The sequence below is a fragment of the Lethenteron reissneri genome, chromosome 26, assembly GCF_015708825.2.
Source record: "Lethenteron reissneri isolate LAM-NWPU_2019-01 chromosome 26, ASM1570882v1, whole genome shotgun sequence".
NCBI classification, from domain to species: domain Eukaryota; kingdom Metazoa; phylum Chordata; class Hyperoartia; order Petromyzontiformes; family Petromyzontidae; genus Lethenteron; species Lethenteron reissneri.
The window spans coordinates 37,573-59,386 of NC_083804.1; the positions used below are offsets into that span (position 1 = coordinate 37,573).

The 21,814-nt window shown below is 47.2% G+C and overlaps 1 protein-coding gene across 1 annotated transcript in view; it reads left to right on the top strand.

The window, feature by feature from the left end:
• Positions 1-442: 442 nt before the first annotated feature.
• LOC133347940 (uncharacterized) overlaps positions 443-21,814 on the top strand; it is a 127,743-nt gene continuing 106,371 nt past the window's right edge. Inside the window, exons 1-2 of the mRNA XM_061560706.1 lie at positions 443-565; positions 728-840. Coding sequence (XP_061416690.1) covers positions 443-565; positions 728-840 — 236 coding nt within the window. The remainder of the gene's footprint in view (positions 566-727; positions 841-21,814) is intronic.

The following is a 21,814-nucleotide window of genomic DNA, read 5'->3' on the forward strand; positions in this document are numbered from 1 at the left end:
CCATCACCCTTCCTGTTGCATGATTGTGACGATCGGAGAGTATCAGAAGCTTCAGTGAACAGCCCCTCCAAAATAGCGATCGTCTCTTTGTTAAATTCTTGACGCTGTTCTTCTCTTCACGCATCCTCGAGTTATAAAGAATGTTTATTTTGGCCAAATTTGCCTTACAAATAATGTCGTAACCTTCTTTTCTGAGGAAGGCCTCAGATTAGTGTCAAGACACTTTTACTTTTGACGATGACCCTGCAAAAGGCATTTGGTCAAATACCCAATGAGTATTTACAAAACTGAAAAGTGGGCAAAGAAGCGCAGAGAAAACGCACGCTTGGAATGTCTGGAATATCAGCGAGAGGAACACTCGAATGAGAGAACGCGCACGACGTGATTCAGACGGGTCCGAAGATTGAGCGTGTTGGGGCAGGACACGCGGCACGAAGGATCGATGGCCCACGGTGCCCCGCGTACAATGACGGAGCGACAGCCGATTGCTGCGTGGAAGGCGCCCGGCGAGAAGGTCCACCAAAAGGAGAAGAGAAGGAGCGGCGAAGTTGACCTCTCGCGCAAGGTCACCGGGTGGACTTTTGTCACGAATCATTCCAGAACCGTGGCGGTTTGTGGGTGGTGGGTGGGGTGTGTGTGTGGCCTTCGTCCAGCAGCGGATTGAGCGCAACCGATAGCGTTACCCCCCCCCCACCCCCCATTGCGTATTGGTGGGAAAACGCTGCAGAAGCACCCGCAGCGGCAGCAGCGGCGGCTGCGGGATGGGGGGGTGGGATTGCGGGCAGGCATCGCCACGACGTCCACCCGGCAGGCCGCCGCCGCCGCCGCGACACCGACGACGTGAGGCTGTGACGCGCGGGGCGGCGCGACGTGGCGTGCATGGCGATGCGTGAGCGACCCCGCGGGGGGGCGGGGGGGAGGGGCGGGGGGGGTTGTGTGGGGGCAGCAGTGACGCGGGGGCGGGGGGGAGGGGCGGGAGGGAGGGGCGGGGGTTGTGTGGGGGCAGCGACGACGGGGGGGGCGGGGGGGTTGTATGGGGGCAGCAGTGACACGGGGGCGGGGGGGGCGGGGGGGTTGTATGGTGGCAGCAGTGACGCGGGGGGCGGGGGGGTTGTGTGGGGGCAGCAGTGACACGGGGGGGGGGAGGGGCGGGGGGGTTGTGTGGGGGCAGCAGTGACACGGGGGGCGGGGGGGGGCGGGGGGGGTTGTGTGGGGGCAGCAGTGCCGCGGGGGGGAGGGGCGGGGGCGGGGGGGTTGTGTGGGGGCAGCAGTGCCGCGGGGGGGAGGGGCGGGGGCGGGGGGGTTGTGTGGGGGCAGCGACGACGCGCAGGGCGCGGACAGCGATGACGCCCGGAGCCCCCTTCGCACAGAAACGACGACGAGACGTTAAATACCCATCGGTGAAGAAGACAGTGTGTGTGTACACCACAGTGCTAGTGTGTGTGTGTGTGTACCACAGTGGTAGTGTGTGTGTACCACAGTGCTAGTGTGTGTGTGTACCACAGTGCTAGTGTGTGTGTGTACCACAGTGCTAGTGTGTGTGTGTGTACCACAGTGTGTGTGTGTGTGTACCACAGTGGTAGTGTGTGTGTGTGTGTACCACAGTGCTAGTGTGTGTGTGTGTGTACCACAGTGTGTGTGTGTACCACAGTGGTAGTGTGTGTGTACCACAGTGTGTGTGTGTGTGTACCACAGTGTGTGTGTGTACCACAGTGTGTGTGTGTGTACCACAGTGTGTGTGTGTACCACAGTGTGTGTGTGTGTACACCACAGTGGTAGTGTGTGTGTGTACCACAGTGGTAGTGTGTGTGTACCATAGTGTGTGTGTGTACACCACAGTGCTAGTGTGTGTGTGTACCACAGTGGTAGTGTGTGTGTGTACCACAGTGCTAGTGTGTGTGTGTGTGTACCACAGTGTGTGTGTGTGTGTACCACAGTGTGTGTGTACCACAGTGGTAGTGTGTGTGTGTGTGTACCACAGTGTGTGTGTGTGTACCACAGTGTGTGTGTGTACCACAGTGTGTGTGTGTGTACACCACAGTGGTAGTGTGTGTGTGTACCACAGTGGTAGTGTGTGTGTCTACCACAGTGCTAGTGTGTGTGTGTGTACCACAGTGTGTGTGTGTGTGTGTATCACAGTGCTAGTGTGTGTGTGTGTGTACACCACAGTGGGAGTGTGTGTGTGTATCACAGTGCTAGTGTGTGTGTGTGTACCACAGTGGAAGTGTGTGTGTGTGTACCACAGTGCTAGTGTGTGTGTGTACCACAGTGCTAGTGTGTGTGTGTACACCCCAGTGGTAGTGTGTGTACACCACAGTGCTAGTGTGTGTGTGTGTACATCACAGTGGTAGTGTGTGTGTGTGTGTGTACACCACAGTGGTAGTGTGTGTGTGTGTGTACACCACAGTGGTAGTGTGTGTGTGTACACCACAGTGGTAGTGTGTGTGTGTGTACACCACAGTGCTAGTGTGTGTGTGTGTACCACAGTGGTAGTGTGTGTGTGTACACCACAGTGCTAGTGTGTGTGTGTGTACACCACAGTGGTAGTGTGTGTGTGTACCACAGTGGTAGTGTGTGTGTGTGTACACCACAGTGGTAGTGTGTGTGTGTGTGTACACCACAGTGCTAGTGTGTGTGTGTACTACAGTGCTAGTGTGTGTGTGTACCACAGTGCTAGTGTGTGTGTGTACCACAGTGCTAGTGTGTATGTGTGTACCACAGTGGTAGCGTGTGTGTGTGTACACCACAGTGCTAATGTGTGTGTGTACACCACAGTGGTAGTGTGTGTGTGTGTACACCACAGTGGTAGTGTGTGTGTACACCACAGTGGTAGTGTGTGTGTGTGTACACCACAGTGGTAGTGTGTGTGTGTACCACAGTGCTAGTGTGTGTGTGTACCACAGTGCTAGTGTGTGTGTGTACCACAGTGCTAGTGTGTGTGTGTGTACCACAGTGTGTGTGTGCACTATAGTACTGTGTGGTTTGGTGCAGGCTGTGTGTACCAATGGTTGTTTGTGCAGTGGGAGCGGTGGTGCAGCGGTTAGCGCGCTGCCCTACGAACCCGGCGTCCCGAGTTCGATTCCCGCTCACCTCACGGCCAACACCAGTGACGATTATCTGAACCGGTCCTGGGCCTCCCCCAGGTCGGCTCAGCCTCAAATGAGTACCTGGTGCGGTGCGTAAACATCGCCACTGGGGGAGACAAAGGCGGCCGGGCGTGTTGCTGGCCACCCACCCCCTCGTGTTCCGTTCCGGCCTTCAAAGGTGCTCGCTCACAGCACTTGCCCCCTATAGTCTGTTAAGGCTATACGGGGGGTCTTTGCCTATTGTGGTACCACAATAGGCATAGAGTGTCCTGTTTGTCAATAGCGGAGTCTGTGTGCGTGAGCCCGAGCGGTGTGATGTGTGTAGCTGAGGCTCCAGTGGCGGAACGACTGCACCACATTACAACGGCACGACCGAAGTTCGCACGTCAACCACTGGAAGTGGTTAGGGGCCGTCCATAAATGACGTCACGCAATTTTGGACGATTTTTGCCCCCCCCCCCCCCTCGTTGCACGGCGTCACAAAAAGTCAGACCCCCCCCCCCTCAAATGATGTCACAAAGCTCTGCCCCCCCCCCCCCCAAACATATATAAAACAATTTTCAAATCGCTTTAAATTATTGTCATTGTAGTGCGTATTTAATGTGGCGCTGCACTCTGGTGTTGTAGGAGAAAACATTTATAAAAAAAGTATATTTTGATGTGACGTCACATTTTTCACCCCCCCCCCCCCTCGTAACACATCGTCACAAATGCCTGACCCCCCCCCCCCCCCCAGGTGCGTCATTTATGGACGGCCCCTTACTCATTTTATCTTCTCCGGAGGGGATGACAGGCCGTGTCGATGCCCACCAGCGATTGGAACTCAAAGCCCCTTCCGAGTGTAGACGAAGAGCATCCACACTCTGCACAACCCCGCGCTCGATGTAATATTTACAACATGTTTAATATATGCATATATCGAGAATCCACTCATGAATATTATCCGATGCATTACGAATATATAAAATTCACGGAAACCGCGCCTGCCACACTGATCAAACAGGCTTGGCTTAAATAAAACCAATATCGCATACATTATTTATCTCGCTAAGGAGCAACAGAGCCACATTGGTATTCTCCGTGTAGCATTGCACACACACCGACATATGGACACAGTGCCAATAACATTGGAGTTCTGCTTGTTCAAGGAAACATTTAATTTACAGAAAAAAAAATAAAAACCGTTGCTGTATTTTTATGCTTGTGAAACGAGTTGCAATTTTCCGTGCTCCACACGGATAATTGCCTGTAATGTCAGTGCTGCATTATTTCCCCCGTAAATCTTAAATATACAGTGCTCGTTATTGAATTCCACACAGTTTTGCCAGTTGAAATTTACAATTGGGTATGGAACGGTGGCACAGTGGTTAATGCACTGCACTATTCACCCCAGGGATCTGGGTTCGATTCCCGACGGTGGCTTAGATCAATATTAAGTGATACCTGAATCAGTCCTGCGTGTCTCCCCCTTAACCAACTCACACTAACCAGCGTGGTGAAATATGGGCAAACACCCCCTCACCCACTCCCAAATCGACGTGACTTGGGAAGACCTTCATCCAGCGAGCGTATTTACCAAGGGCTGAACGTTGTTATTCATATTTAAACTACAAATTGTGGCCAGGGTAAGTTCTTGAAAATAAAGCCTTTCTGTCAGAGCAGCCGTAAGTATATTAATTAGGATTATGCTCATACGTTATTACTGTATACAACTTGCAAACAGCCTGCTAAAACCTCAAGTATTTATTCCGTCATTGACAATCCATTTTTTTAAAGTATTTTACGGCTCTACAGACGAATGACTCGAGAAAAGTCAAGTTGTAGTCTATTTGCATGTGATAATAGAGAGCCATATTTAGCCATAGACTCGTGGGATAAGTGCTGCTAGCAGGCACCTTTGAAATGAAAAGCACAGTACAACGACGACGGTATTATGATGCTCACCACATTGTTTTAGGCCGATTCAACATAGCGGCGGCTCAGGCCAGGTTCTGTACACAACTGTGTCGAGGCCTGGAATCGGACCGGTGACTTAGCTATAGAGTGCACGGACCGGGGTTCCGCGAATTCGGAGGGGCGAGTACACCAGGCTTCGCAGCTGGGGCTGAAATTGGACATGGGGAGAGAAGGGCCCATTTCATTCCTTGCATGATGTCCAATGCCGACCAAGCTAATCCTCTGAATCGTACCGATTACGACGCTGCTGCCACCACAGAAAGAAAAAAAAAGCCGATGAGACCCGCTGGGAAAAAGTCCCAGCTTGTGGTCCGAATGCTGAGCACCGCATCAATCTGCATACACTGCAGGTCCTCACAGACTTTGTATGGGATTTTGTCAGTTCCTACATGGAGGAGGACGCATGTTTGTTTGTGTGGCAGTGTTTCCAAATCCTGTCTACGAACACCTCGGGACCAATGGATGGAAACCATGAGATTGTGCAACGGCTAAAAAAAAGGGCTATCATTCGCTAAAAGTATAAAAGAAAAAAAATCTACTTATTTTCAAAAACATGCCTTAGAATATGTATTGACAGATGCCTTTTTTCAGAAGAAGCTCCCAGAGCATAGAGCTACGCGTCGGACATCACGGGACGCAGTATGACTTGAACCCCGTCGGAAAGCCATGCAGCACAACCGTAAAAAAACCAACACGGTCGTGTAATTATAATTAAAAGGATACTTATCAACATTTAAAGAGGCTGCTTTTTCAACGATACTTACAGCCGTCAGGAAACAAATGGTAGCAATAGGGAACGGTGGGTACCCAAATTTAAATTGCCACAAACGTGGCTCCATTGAGCTGGTGGCCATGGCAAGGCTGTATGTGGGATATGAGCAAAAAATGGTGATGTCATCTTGCCATGCAGAGTATACAGAGATTGCTATAAGTGTTGTTTTTTATGTTGAAGACAAGTGGATGCCTCTTTCACTTTACATCAACTCTATTGCATAGCGTGTAAGTCTTGTTATGGCTTCCCTCTGCAAAGGAAACGTGAAGCCTGATTCATGAGTTGGCAAAAAGGCAGGTTCCCATTGGAATTTGGTGGAAAAGATTGGCCAAATAACTGCTGCTTGCTGCCAATTTGGCCATTGTTTTGCAGAAACTACCTTTTCGATAAATACACGCATCAGGGCATTGTTGTCTCCAAGGGCTATTGTCTGGTCAGATAAAGACACCTCAGACAAGAATTATCCCCCCTCAAATCAGCTGCGGTAGCAAAGTCGACATGCTTGTGTTGTTACGTGTCTTCAAGAAATGGCTTAAAAATGTGAAAGGTAAAATGTCTTAAAACTAAAACTCACCTCTAAGAAGCGCCCCTCAACTTCTTAATGTAAACATTTAATTGATTTTGACGTCGGGGCCACTGAAGAAGCTCGTGGTTCTAATTCGGTGAGTAGATATCCCATTTCGGGGTTTCCAGTCCCAAGCAGCAAAGGGGTAGATGGTTTCACATAACAACTGGACTATAACAGAAGCGGCTTCATCGGAGGTCCTTTCACCAGACAGCATCATAAAATCGATGCAGTTTTGTCAGAGGAGAACTGGGCTGGCAGCGAGAGCCTGACCACTGATGACCTGCAGGTCAACTCCCGAGTAGAAAACAATCAGGTAATCCACCTGCGCATTTCCCATACAATTGGAAAAACCTGAAACGGGAGTGCATCGCTCCACCAAACTGGAGCCACAATGCCGTCGCTAGGCAGTGGACCATCTGGAATGGTACGTGGTCCCTGCATTTGAAAAACTGCAAACAACAGCACGTCGCTCCACCGAATAGGTGCCACGCAGCCTGCTCCTGTAAGATTGGACGGTGGAATGTCCGGGTCAAATGTCCTCTCCTTTTGAGAGAAAAAGACATGGGAGAGGCATCAACCCGTCGGACTGGAGCCACACAGTCTCCACCACTTGGCTGGGTCTTGCGATGGTCGGTGTGGTACAATGTCTACTGCAGTTATAAAACTCCAGCAGACTGGAGTCACATAGCCACCGCTGCTAAAAAAAAAAAGCTGTGCATCGGAACGTCTGGTAGAAAGTACTTAGTCCCTGATGCTCAAAAAACCTGGCACGGGAGCATCGCCAACCACTGAACTGGAACTAAGATAGCCACATGACTGCCAGACCAGGAAGTAGAACATCTGGTGCGATAGCTATGGCTGGGTGGGTGACTGAGGTGGTGGGGGTTGGGGGCTGGGGCCGTAGGGGAGGGCATACATTAAGTGGCAATTCCCATGGCAGGTGCTTGTGTGGGGCTTGGATGATGCGTCCGTGTTCTCCTCTCCTTAATACTCTCCCCAGCTTGAAATTGCACAGACGTGGGTCTGTCCCTAATCGCAGATAAAGTCTCGGAGTGGATTTCAGGTCGCCAAATGAATAGGCGTGCGGTAATAATAGTAATGTCAATACCGTATCAGTCTGCACGAATGTCTGGATAATGCTTCGACGAGTGTTGGGTACGCTTGTATTTGTGCTTGTGCCGAATCTCACCGCGTAAACAAACAGCCTGTGCTACACGCATACCAATTCAAATTTACAAACTGTAGAATAAGGATGGTATTAAATGTGCCAACTATTGCATGGGGGAGCAGTAAGCTGCCTAAATATGGTGTGCCATGCACACTGCTATAGACGACTGATATAGGCTAGGTGATGGCAGTACAATAGCGAGATGTTAACTACCTCGCCTGGTATAGAGGAGGTCGTGGGTTCTGTCCCAACCCTGATGCCTGTATATTTGGAGTTTGCGTGTTCTCCCCGTGGTCGCGATTTTTCTCCAGGTCCTCCTGGTGTTCCCTCCATTTTTAGAAACATGCGTTTAGAGTATGTGGCTGCTACTATAAATTTCCTCAAGATAAGCCACTTCGTTGAGCTATCATTTGTGGTCAGGTCGATTTTGAAAAAAGAGCTCAGTGGGCCTTACCTAGATTTTTTAAAAATGTATTTAGTACAACAACGTATTCTTAAATCTAACCGTGCAGAATTATGAGTCTAGATGCCATAGTATATGTGGGTGATTTTCTCCAGGTACTCCGACATCCTACCAAAGAGTATGGATTCCTGCTGTCACGAAAGCTTCAAATCAAGACTGCCACATACCACTCATTTATGGAATTGGCCAGACATGCCGATCTCGGCCCACCCCCCACCCCCCCTGAAAAAGTCATGAGACTGGGGCTTTCGTGGGTACATGAACGGCATTAGTATTATTAAATATAAACAATGCATTTTGTGGAAAGCCACAGATCACTTACTTAAATGGTTGGCTGTGTCAATAAAAGAACACGGATACATTTCCCTTGCGTTTTTATTTTTATTTTATTCAAACCTTTGGAAGAGCTGCATGGGGGCACTGTCCAATGAGCTCGGTGACCTGACTTCGATTACTGACCACGGCTAACATCCCCATGGTGGCTGATATCCACCAGCCCTGGGTCAGTGTGGGTTAATGATAACCAACATGGTATGGGGGAGGCCATGATTCAGTGGATAACAAAAGGCTAAAAATAAGATAAATTTTTTGCATTTGTACTCCCAGACAAGTCAAAGGTGTAATTTCTCCAAGCTCATCGTTGAGGACAGCACACATCTATATCTGTTGGCTTCCCTGAGTCACGAGTGGTAATTCCACATTCACATGGCCAGTCTTCCCACAGGAATTCCAATAAAGTAAGAATGGAGCTCACATGCATATTACTGCAGCGTAACTGCAGTTCCGCCAACGCCGAAGTATACATCACAATGAGAATAAACAGTTTATAGTGAAATATGAATTCGTTACACACTGCACGTGGCAGATGTTTGCTAAACACATCCCACGTGGTGTGAGAGAACGCCAATCATATGCAACACCTCTTGCGTGGAAAACACATGCACACATGGAACACGTGTAGTTGTGTACCAATCATCAGGCGCATGTAGTGCGGAACGACTTAATTTGTATGTAATCGGAGGAGATTGACAAACACGGAAATGCGCACCGTTGTGTGTCACAAGGACTCATCATCGTGAGCCATGAGCAATGCCACTGCTGGATGAAAGCCTCCCTAAGCCACAAGAACTGAGGTTTGGGGAAAACTCTGATATTGTAATTACACGTGGTGCCTAATTAAACACTGTACGAGCACACGTCGAGTTACATAAGGGGCAATAATGGACATCTGTATTCAATATTCGTAAGCGCACAACGCTCTCACGCTGATAGATGGGTGATGCGTGAGAACGACCAGCGGAGGGCGTGAGATTGACTCGTGGCAGCGTGAGGACACAACGGGTGGGTTGGGGGGTGGGTTGGGGGGAGGGGAGATCGGTTTGTTCGGTGTGTACAATGTTTCCAGTATAAACAGCATCTCTCACACGTTCGTCAGATTTGGGACTGCCACGAGGCGGAAAAGAGTGACGTTTAACAGGTCTCAACCTATTCACACGTACGTACGCAGTGTGTGGTAATTCTTGTAGTCAGGGCTTTAATTTCAGCCGTGATCTGTTCGGATTGGCTACTCGAGAAAATAATGTTCGCACTCGGCACACCACATCCAATATGCGTCTCGCTATGTCTGTGCCACATCCGCCAGTCTCCCAGCGACCCTGGGAAATGTTATTTTGAGAGATGAATGAATGATGTGCAGCGGAATATGGTTATTAAATAATTTGATATATATACTTAGGAGGCGTTTGTATCTCATGATCCAAGTGATGTATCGCGTGTGAAAAAGCAACGTGGCGCAAATAAAAAACGTAACCAGAGCCTCACAAGCACACGCAGACTCCAACTTATTATGTGCACCTCCGCAGGATGATGTCAACGCAATCTCAGAATCTACAGGCCACCCACCATCCAGCTCCATATCTCCATCTCGCCAGCGACATCACCGCCACTGTCGCCACGACCATGACCACCACCACCATCATCATCATCATCATCCACAGCAACGGTATCATCATCACCATTACCACCACAGAATGATTGTTCACGCAACAACCGTCCCGTTGCGCAGCGCATGTGGTAGGCGATTGGCCGACGAGCAGCACCAGCGATAACGAATTCATTTTGAATCGCGCTGATAACAAAGCAAATAGAAATATAACAACGATTACTGGCGGAGAGGGGTGGGGTCACGACCGGGAGACCTCGACAGGAGCAAAGCAGCGAAGCAAAGGGCAGGGAATGCAAGGGAAGAGAAGGGTACGACAGGGATAGGAAGAGCTAGGGAAAGTCCGCACGGGGGGAAGGGCAGCGAAGAGAAAGGCAGGGCAGAGAAGAGGGCAAGACAGCACAAGGGAAGAGAAGACAAGGGCAGGGCCGGCATGGGCAGGGTTGTGCTTACTTGCCGAGGCGACGGCGCTGACCAGCGTATCGAAGAACCGAGTCCAGACGCGCACCGTTCCGTCTGACATCTCACGGCCGCCAGTGCCGTCTCTCCTGGCTGGCATGGTCCCCTCGTGCGCCTTCTGGCTCCTTATGCATTGATGTGTTTATTAGGCGTTCCGTACGTATCACAGATACATGTATATAAATATATAATTATTGAAAACACACAGTCGCCTAGTCCCGCTGCTGCTACTGCTGCTGCCGTGTGTGTGTATATAGCCTAGTGCATCAGCAGAGATGAGCAAGAATTCGCTGCGAATTCACCTATGCTGAGGTTGTTGATATTAGGAAGTCGCACGTCACTGCATGGAAACGCAGAAATATCTTACAAATAAATACCCGTACGGCATTGCAACCGCACTCTACGTAATATTCATCAGAGCGGACCCGGCTGGCTGTACGCGTAGCTGCAAAAGCGAGGCTGCAATTGTGTGGTGGGGCTGGAGGGATGAAGTCAGGGAGGGTGGGGGCGGTGATGTGATGTGTTGGGGGGGATGGGAGGGAGAGGGGGGGGAGAAGAATAAATCGGTGGAAAATCACGGAGGTGGATTTTGAAGAGTCGTACAACATGGATTGTGGAACGGCTGTAAAAACACCCTGCCTCATTCGTTATTGATAAACCCATCTCATACCGCGTTGCATACACTCCAGGCCATGCGAATCATCATGGTCCGCCTTTCCGTGGTTACCAATCTTCGTTTAATAATAATAATACAAATGGTATGTCGATCCACTGCTGGACGAAGGCCTCCCCACGTCCGTGTCTGTCATCACAGCGGTTGTTTTAACAATGATCGTTGCGGGATGATGAAGACGAGGGAGTGGACTACCACTGGTTCAGATATCATTCGCAAATTATGTCTGATGTTAGCCATGACCGGAAATCGAACTCATGATAGGCAGTTTTTTTATGTATAAATCTATACACGCCGCACGCACCCGGAGATTGCTAAACACGTCTTCTGTGTGTGTGCGTATTTATATACGTGTGCGTCTCTCGTGAGGTGGAGGCCGCTGATTCAGATTGAAACGCATTGAAGGCGCTTCTTAAATTTCTAAATAATGTGAGATGTGTTTTACCCATTAAAAGGCGCGTGCTGCGTGTAACGCGACTTAATTTGCGTTTGAATGGAGACGATTGATGGATACGGCAAGGCGCGTCGTGGTGGGTGGCTTGAGTGGACGAGTGGTTTGAGATTTCCTGATCAGATAAAGAGATCGCCGACTGATGGAAATTCTAATGATGCACACGGGAAGGGATTAGAATGCTCACAATTTTTTGGCACAAATACAGCCGGTCGAATCTATGTGCATAACGTGAAACATTCAAACGGCAACATTTTAAATTGTTGGCTGCCAAAAATGTATACTGTAAAACCTGCGGATTAAACTGGTTTAATTTATACAGGCAGGGTCGGCCTAAAGTTCTAAATATCTGATTTTTTAAGGTAAAGGATCAGCCCAACAATGATTTGCTCATGCCACTGCTGGTGTAAGAATCTCCAACAGAGAGCGCTGTAGAGAGCCCCTCAGGTTTAGAGGGTATTTGGCTTACTCTTTCACGCTTGGAAGAGGAAGGGATACCCACACTTTACCCCACCACACATGCAACCTGGCGATCGACTGAGGTGCATTTATTTATACTGCTGGGTGGACAAAGGTGACGGGGGGGGGTATTACATTTGCATATTAGTAGATGCCATTCGTCCAACAGACTGGTCCCAGTTATACATTCTTATAATATAGAATCTGCTTAAAAGCGCATTTATTAACTCTGTCAACTCACATGATCTCCGAAATAATCGAATAGCTCATTTGTTCGTTCACCCGTATCACCCCCCCCCCCCCAATCAAATCGACTGTAACAGAGAAGTGGGGATAGAGCCCTGTCAAGAAAAAAAATCCCCTCCGCAAACCCTAGGGCGCCGAGATGGCGAGATGTTAACTACCTCGCCTGGTAAACAGGAGGTCATGGGGTCGAGCCCGACCCCGATGCCTGTATGTTTGGAGTTTGCACGTGTCTCTCTCCCCGTGGTCACATGGGATTTTTCTCCGACTAGAGTGTGTGGCTGCTGTACGTTTCCACGCGATAAGCCACTTCGTTGAGCTATCATTTGTGGCCAGGTCGCTTCTGAAAAAGAACTGTATAGCTCAGTGGGCCTCACCTTGGTCAAATAAAAAAGTAGTTTAGTTTTGAATTGTTATCGTGCCAACACCAGTCGTTCATTAAACTGCATCGTATTAAATTTCGATTTAAAGCTTTCGTGACTACAGGGATTCGTATTCTTGGTTCTTTCGGTAAAGTCACGTAGAAGGGAAATAATAAAATAATAAAGGACGCTGTCTTTCCGACAGCTGTTTTTCACCTGAGGACGGCTGCTTGCGGTTGTGGCCGAAACGTCGTGAGAATTTTATTTTATTATGTTTTATTATTTCTCTTCTACGTGTCTTTACCGAAAGAACCAAGAATATGCATCGTATTCGCCCTCCACCACCCTGTCGCCTTTGAGATTAGGTGCAATACCACGCTCTGTCCGTCAGGCGGCACCACCACTCACTTATTCTCGTGGCTGATGTTGATGTAGAGCAGGAGTGGGGAACAGTTTTTCTGCCAAGGGCCATTTGGATATGTATAACATCATTCGCGGGCCATACAAATTATCAACTTAAAAATTAGCCTGTTATATTTGGTCTAACATTAAAGTAACTCACTCCTAATGTAATGGCTGTAACTGCTTCTCTTTGGCGAGGTGTGTGATATTAGCTGGTATTGATGATATTGCTACTCGCAACTGCTTTTCCAGGTTTGCTCCTAGATTTATTGAATTTCGAGTCCCGCCTGCGGTTGCCTTGGCAGGGCCAGACCACATGATTTCGCGGGCCTTCTACGGCCCGCGGGCCGGACGTTCCCCACCCCTGATGTAGAGCAACTATCATTTTGCGCTGTGGTTGTTCAGCCAGACAATTGCGTCAGGAGTGTATCACTGTGACGCCTCTTTTGTGATTGAGAATCGCCCACTGGGTCGTTATACGTTGCTTGGGTCTGTTCTGGATGACCAAAGTCTCTGTACGCTGGCCGGGAATTTTCAATTTGTGCATCATCATCAAGTACTGCATACCTCATTGGAACCTCATTTGCCAGTAAAAAATATGATAATTGATTTTTTACCCTTCTATCTGGCAACAAAACTGACACCTTTTTTACAAGGAGTCATGTTTGCATAGACCACAATACCTGCAGTCATAATGCAAACAAAAAAACATAACTTTGATAATGTATGCACTGTCCTTGAAGTTGATTGGTCCACACCCTTTTGGCGTCATCTGGTCCAACCCATGTGAGACTAGGCTCTAAGGAAAGCTGTCTCGGGTGTGGACCAATCAACTTCAAGGACAGTGCATACATTATCAGAATTATGTTTTTTTTGTTTGCATTATGACTGCAGGTACTGCATACCTGTCAACCACTTATCAGTACCTACCTTATTACAGACCAATTCAGACCTTATTGGTCACCCGGTGCCCTTACGGATCTCAACGTTCATACTAAAAATCCCATAGCAAGGAAGAAACACAAACAAATAGACAAAAACATTTTTGCCCGTATTGAAACGGATGTACGCCGTATGGACCTGAAATTCAATTTTCCTGTACAAGAATACGGGTAAATCGGATGGGTTGACAGGTATGAGCACGGTACTGTATCCCCACCGGCTGCTGCCATGGTTTGTGCAGTTGATGTGGTTTAGGGGTTGTGGCCCAGCAGCTTCAGCAGCAAGATCAAAGCCAGGAATCTTCTGCGTCGGGTTTTTCACGATGCGTTTTTTTTGTTTCGTGATTTACCGTTCACTGCAATTATAACGCGGTGAAAATGTTGCTTTGGTGGCTGTGTTTCCATCTCGGGTATGTTGCACGTATACGAGTGTCCAGAGAACGGCGTGCATATGAGAGGATAACGGAGAATATGCAAATGCCACAAGGCTACCAAGTTTTCCCCGGTTTGCCTCGGGAGGGTTCAGAAATGTTTCCCCTGTATTCACCACGGTTGAATGTCACAATGAGTGAAGGGGTCATTTCCAGTCGCTTCAATCAATACAACATTTGTACGGCGATTCGCGTATAAAATGCGATTTCATCTTTTTTTAAGTCACAGTGTCTCCCGAATGCAGAGGTGGTGCAGTGGTCGGAGCACTGCGCTGTGAACTTGGTGAGCTGAGATGGATTCCCCGGTCGCAGCTAACATCGGTAGCGAGGGGAACTGTGATTGCCCCCCCCCTTCACCGACAACCCTACTGACGGGCGTGGTGAAGAACGATCAAACAACCACCGGGACTCATATGGCGTGGAAAGGCCTTCATCCACAAATGGAATTGGAAAGAAAAACAAGTGTGGCCCTTCACTCTGCGTACGCTATCATTTAGCATTGCGTCTTTTGTGTTTTGACGGGGAAGCGATTGCACAAATTGCTCAACGCACTCGTCAACAACACTGACTTAGTCGATGTTTTTTTTTAATAGAACCGCCGACGTTTCGAGAAATAGACCTTCTCCATAAACACGTGCGTTGAGGGGAGGGGGATTTGTGTGTGTGTTAATGTTACTTTGTGCACCGCTGCCAATGCAGCAGCAGTAGCAGCAGCGGTTTCACCCACCGAAGTAAACTGTACCAATTAGACACACACATCGGCCTGTCATTTGCATCTCAAAATAGAGTCGCTGACGCAAGCGGGTGACGTCACCGGTTCATGAACGCGAAACAATGGCGCGTTCACGAAGCGCGTGTAAGTTGTTGTTGTTGTCTCTCTCTCGTCTCTCACACTTACCCCCCCCCCCCCCCACCACCTCCTTCTCCCCGTTCGCTATACCCCCCCCCCCCCCTGCCTCACCCACCACTCCTTACTTAAGTTCTTCCTCAACGATCAGAACCAGAATATTCATACTGGAGGAATCCGATAAGCTGACAAGCTCTTTTTTTCACTGATGGCCAGTGGGGGATAGGTCAGAACGTTACAACAACTTCAACAATAACAACAACAACAACTGATCACCCCTTCTGTATATAAAAGAGGCCGTCCATAAATGACGTCACGCACCTAGGGGGGGGGGGGGTCAGACATTTGTGACGATGAGAAATGTGACGTTACATCAAAATGCGCAACTTTAAATAAATATAGACAACACGTTCTACTTAATTAAATATACTTTTTAATAAATGTTTTCTCCTACAACATCAGTGCAGCGCCACATTAAATACGCACTACAATGACAATAGTTTAAAGCGATTTGAAGCATGTTTTATTTGGGGGGGGGGCAGAGCTTTGTGACGTCATATTTGAGGGGGGGTTTGATTTTTTGTGACGAGGGGGGGGGGGGTCAAAAATCGTCAAAAATCGCGTGACGTCATTTATGGACGGCCCCAAAGTACATGTTCTCACTTGTCGTCCCCACCACCTGGGTGGGAGCGTGAGCCCATCTTCCCCTCCCCCTCTCCCGTCTGTTGATTGTTGCGGGAGCAGAGACTTTGAACTCTTTCTAAATCCTTTATATTAAGTTCACTTGCTTGCTTGCTTGCGCGCTTACGACCGTGCAAAATTTTCGGTTGTTTTTTAACCCACTTCCCGTGATCCAATCGAGCTGGCATTTTGCACACAGACTCGTCGTGCGTGACAATTTATTTTCGTGAAATTTTTTTTCTCCAAAATTTTCCACTTTTTAGGAAAAAATAAATTGTATTTAATTACCAATTGCTTAATGGTGGCAGGCAATCATCTGACCCATAGGTGGCAGCCATCTCAAGCCAGAGGACGAGAGGACTCTAGCCGCCACGCATATAAAGGATTTATAGTGAAAAACTTTGTTTTTACGGGTTAATTTTTACACCGCCCAGTTCCCGTGCCCCTCATGGTAAGTCGCCGTTTATGCTCTGTTACGGACTGTTTGTTGAAATACACATTTTTAAAAATATATAAAAACAAGAGGAGAAACAGAGACGAAAGCAGAAATTAAGATCGTATTTTGGTGGCCTTTAAAGCGGCCCCTGACATGCACAACGTGCGACAACCCCCCCCCTTCCCCATCATCAACATCAGCGTGCTGCTGTCAAACCCCCAATGGGTTCAAATGTGTGGCGGCCCCACACTCCGATGATGTCTTCTAGGCGAAAGTGGGCCCCTCTCTGACATTGAGCGAAGAACGCCGGGCTAATGTCCAGCTGAGTCTTGCCCCCTGCTGGTCCCAACTGGCTCTGCGGCTGCCTGTTCTCGACGCGCACCGCGATATTTGAGCACGATACGATGCAAAAGTTCATTAATGTCTTCATTTCTTACTCTATACAACCTTGCAACTACTATATATATAATTTTTAAAGAAGTGCATTTGAACAAAGAAGTTAATTGGAAACCCAGTTTGAGTGATAATCATTTTATCGATTCAAGAGGCTCTTACCGGGGCTGCAGAGGTCATCGTCCATCTGGAGAGTGTTGATATGCTCTGGTGACCTGCGACGGAGATTTTAACTCGCGTATTTTCACACAGTGATCCAAGCTCTCTGCCACGGCACCACTACGCTGGCTAGAGTAATAACAACATGCAACAATATCAATAACAGCAGCAAAAAAATGTGAAGTAGATTACAAGTCTTCTTGGTTCTTTCGGTAAAGTCACGTAGAAGGGAAGTAATAAAATAATAAAAATAAAACATAATAAAATAATTCTCACAACGTTTCGGCCACAACGCAAGCAGCCGTCCTCAGGTGAAAACCAGGTCTGTCGGGGAGACAGCGTCTGAATGAAACAACACCACGCTTGGAGCGTATATTTAAGCTGGGTTGGAAAGGGGGAAGGGCGCCTTGACAAAAAAATTTGCATATCAAGATGAATTTAGCATATTTATGGAAAATGCAGGTATGTGATTAGTACTACTTGTGATTACAAGTATTTCAGAACTGAACGTGTACCGAAATTGAACATGGGACTGAACAATTAGGGTACAGCCCTGAAAGTAGTTGCTCACACCACTGCTCGTGGAACAGCTCTGTGTTTGGCCTACTCTTCCACGCTGGTCAGACATGTCGGAAGAGGTGGGAACACCCTCACTCTACCCCACCGCATACGACCTGCCGATCGACTGCATGTGGTGGCGAACCCATTTTTTACACCACTGGGAGAACAGAGGTGGTGGGAGGGCATTTAATTTATGAAACACGTGCCTCGTTTAAAGTGCCGCACCGGGAGATGGAATTGAACCGGCGACCTTTGGATGGCAGGTCCAGTATGGCAGCATACCGGAACACAAAATGACCTCTGATTTCTAAAAATGTGTGAAACAAAAGAGAAATTGGACAAACATCCGATAAATATGGCTTGTTTCGTCCATCACTGGAGCAAAACTTTATGCTAAAGTCACTCCAAAGATTTGGACCAAAACATTATAAATCACACAGCGTATTGACTTTCAATATATCAAGAAGTATTATATTTAGCCAGAGGATTCACATTTTCACTTCGCCTCAAAGACCACCTTAATTTAAATAACACTAAATCACTACGGGATTAACATTAAGGCTAACTGTGGTAAAAAAAAACATGGCACATAATTTCGAGGCTGAATTGATTCTACGAAGAAGCCCACTTACTCATCATCATCCACGGTAAATCCACTGCTGGATGACGGCCTTCCCAACCAGTCGCCATCTCTCACGGTGCCACGATGCAAGAATCCACCGAGCACCTCCACCACACCAGCAAATTCCATTACTCCATCTCCACAATGTGGATCCTTTCGCACACGTTCCATTCATTGGCCCTCCATTAGTCTTCATCTCGTTGTTTATAGCATTGATTTGTACAAATATTTTATCATGTAAAATGTATAACTGAGAGTATTTAGTCGTGTGTTTCTATACGTGGTATTTTATATTTTCCTATTGTGTTTTTTTATATAGTGGTTCTTTTCTTACATCTGATTTCGTCACCCAGATCTCCTTTGACAAAAAGGCTTGTAACCTCAATGGGCTCTAAGCTGGTCGTGAAGATTTCTTTGTCTGGAAACAGTACTGCAGGCCCTGTTGCCATTCCATTTGAATCTGGCTACGGTATACGGTTTGCCAAAGATCTATGGAAACTAGTACGTCTAAGATTAAGTCGAAGAGGTCAAGGAATTAAGTAATAAGGAAAGAAACAGGGGGTCACCGATGCTGTTGTCAAGTCAAAAGAAAGTGGAAATGGGTAGGACTGCGTCACGAGAACAACGGCACGACAACGTGGAGACCGAGAGACGGCAAAGATGAAGAGAGGGGGACGGTGTCAGAGTTGGCAGAAAGGGGGCAAAAATAAAGAAAGGGAAGGAATGCAGGAAAATATGCGAGGCCTTGCACCAATACAGGAACTCCTCTACTTACGAACGAGTTAGGTTCCAGTGATCTGTTCGTAAGTCGATTTGTAAGTCCAACTTTACTCCTGTCGATTACAAACAAGTTGTATAATCTCCTGTAGATGTAGATGCCACTGGTTCTTCATGTTCTGCAGATGTAGATGCCAATTATCCTTTGGTGCTCGTGTTTCCTCTCCACTCTCTTGAAAAACTTACCAGGAGATGTCTGCACAGTCGCTCTCTTCGTCTCTTCATAACTTAACTTGTAACAAGTTCGTAACAGGCAATAGCATCGTGAACAGCTGCCACTGGACATACGGACTGGATTGTTCGTATCTCTGAAAGTTTGTAAGTCGAATGGCGTGAGTAGAGGAGTCCATGTAGTGATGAATCCACAAGGTAATGCTGCACACACAAAAACGATTACGTTCATATTGTAAATAAAGACGGTACACCATTCGTTGATCAAGGTTAAGCGACGCATTAATTTGCACTCCAAGAATGTGCTTGCAAGGTATGGCTTGTGAACTACTAAGCGATATTGTAATAGTGTTTTGTTTGCATTGCCCGTAACCACATTGAATAACACGGGGAAGCCAGTAACTAGTTTGCTGCCACATATGGTCTCGCAATGAATAACACATTTTAGTTTTAACTTTTTAACTGAGTAACGCAGGTAACTGCTGCAGTGTAATGGTTGGCACCATTGGAGTTGCCATACAGAGTTCGATTCCATCCTCGTCCGCTTAAACACAAGTCAGTGGTGGGCTTTCTGGCAGCTGTGGCATGAGTAAGCAATTGCCGGGGATAAACTTTTACTTTTTACTTATATATATAACTCACCCTAGGCCTGCCGCCATGCAGTTTTCTTTTTATCTCCGCAGTTCATTCAACACAAAAAATCCACTGGAATCTATTACCGGTTCGTAACTTTCATAATCGGTAATCGATTATGAAAACGATGCTCAGTTCATAGGTTATCGTTTGATCCTAATTGTAAAACACTCAATGTTTGTTTCCGATGCTGCCCGTACCGTTATACGCAGAGTGTTACGGGCGAGTCGATGAACGAAAGGGCATCAGGGTCAGAGTGACATACTCGGATAATCTTGGTGAAAAACACGCTTTATTTAAAATGCACATGCAAGTAACCAGGGCGGCCACTGGTCTTGAACCACGAACCTCGACAACAACCGGCAAACGTGCTGCCCACTCGGCTGTGTCACCGCACTCACAAATTCCCTTTGTATTCTGCAATTACATTTCTTTACAAACGTCTTTAAATGGAGAAAGCAACACACATTCCAACAATGGGGTTTTTTTTCCCCCATGAAAAAAACATTCCAACAACGTTTTGATTTTCAAATGCGAAAATATTGAAATAAATGTTATTAAAGTAGCAACGTTGCAGCCCACATGATAGCCACGTGCAATTTTATCGGCATATTTCTTTCAAATTAAATATAATAATAACGCTGCATTTTGGTGGTGAATCATTTCAAATCCAATTACAACTGCTGGGCTTATCCGAATGTAGCAGCATTACAAGGATCAAACAATGAGTTAGAGGACAGTCTGTAGCTAGCGATGTTTATTCTTCCCTTAAAGGGTCGGCGTCACGCCAAAAGAATGTTGGTAAACATTAAAAAAAATGCACCGCTGATTTAAGGGATCTCCGATAATGAACTAGGCAATACAACACACTTTGTGGATGCCAATATTTAAATAGAGTTGTGCTAATGGACATAGCCACCAGCCTTGACCTCTGAGGACCAATATGAATATATATGCAGCACCGTATCTGGTCTACATTTAACATTTAGAAAAGAGCAGTGTTTGCCTATGATAAAAATCAGCCTGGATTTGCCCAAGTTCGTTAGACCTCAGAGCGAAGTGGGCTTGTGCCTGGCTAGTACCATATATGTATGGATTGAGCACTGCCTGTGAATGTAATGTATTGTAGGCTTCAGCTGCCGCGTTAATAGGTGATAGCAGTATAGAAATTGCTTAATTTATCTATAAAGTCCTTTGAGTGTTTACCCCTCAACTTATGCCTGCGGTTTCTCTGGGTGCTCCAATTTCCTTCCAAAATGAAACCACACACTTGTACATGAAAATGGCTAAACATCGAAATGCAAGATCCCTCTTGAAAAACAGTCTTGAGATTTAATAGCAGTTTCCAGGGCTGTATTGTTATTATGAACTTGCGGTGATTTTCTCCAAACTTCGGTTTAATTATCCGTTTCAGCGTGGCACTTTAATCTGCTGGGAAATCCTCCTTCACTTAAATCACCTCGACACAATCTCTCTTTCATTTGGAAGGAGGAGTCCATATCTCGCAAATAACGCACATGCACAACGGTTTTTTTGCTCGTTCTAATCCAGCAATTGGCAAACGTGACGGAACCCACATATCGGGACAGCGGCAATGGCTTGTAAAAGTTATTTTTTTTAAATACAGAAGTTATGGCATTTATCGGGCACGCAGATTCCTTAGCATCTCAAAGTGCCTTTCATCGCAATCATTCCAATGCTCAACTGTAGTTTAATTCTTTCTGTTTTAGCCTCGTGTGACCCCTGATGACAGCTGTTCCTGTGCGGTGCAAGGTGACGTCACGCCGGCTGCGTGGCCGTCAGTCTGTCAGTAGGGGAGCGATGTTGCTCTTGATATTTTTTATATCAAATTCGGACCATGACACCGGCACACATGGCTTACTTTTTTTACGAATCACGCCAGGGGATCCATGACGTCCAACGTGACGCAGACGGCGAGTAGCTCTCTACTCTTTGGTTCTTTCGGTAAAGTCACGTAGAAAGAAAATAAATTAAATAATAGAGACGGGGGGTTGGGCAGAGAGAGAGGTGGGTCTGCTGGGGCAGCTGCTGGAGCAGAGAAATTAGCATGTCAATGAATCCACCCCGAAGCGACCGAGGGAAAGAAGATGGAATGGCCCTATGAGAGCCTGGTACAATTTTAGAGAGAGAAATAGTT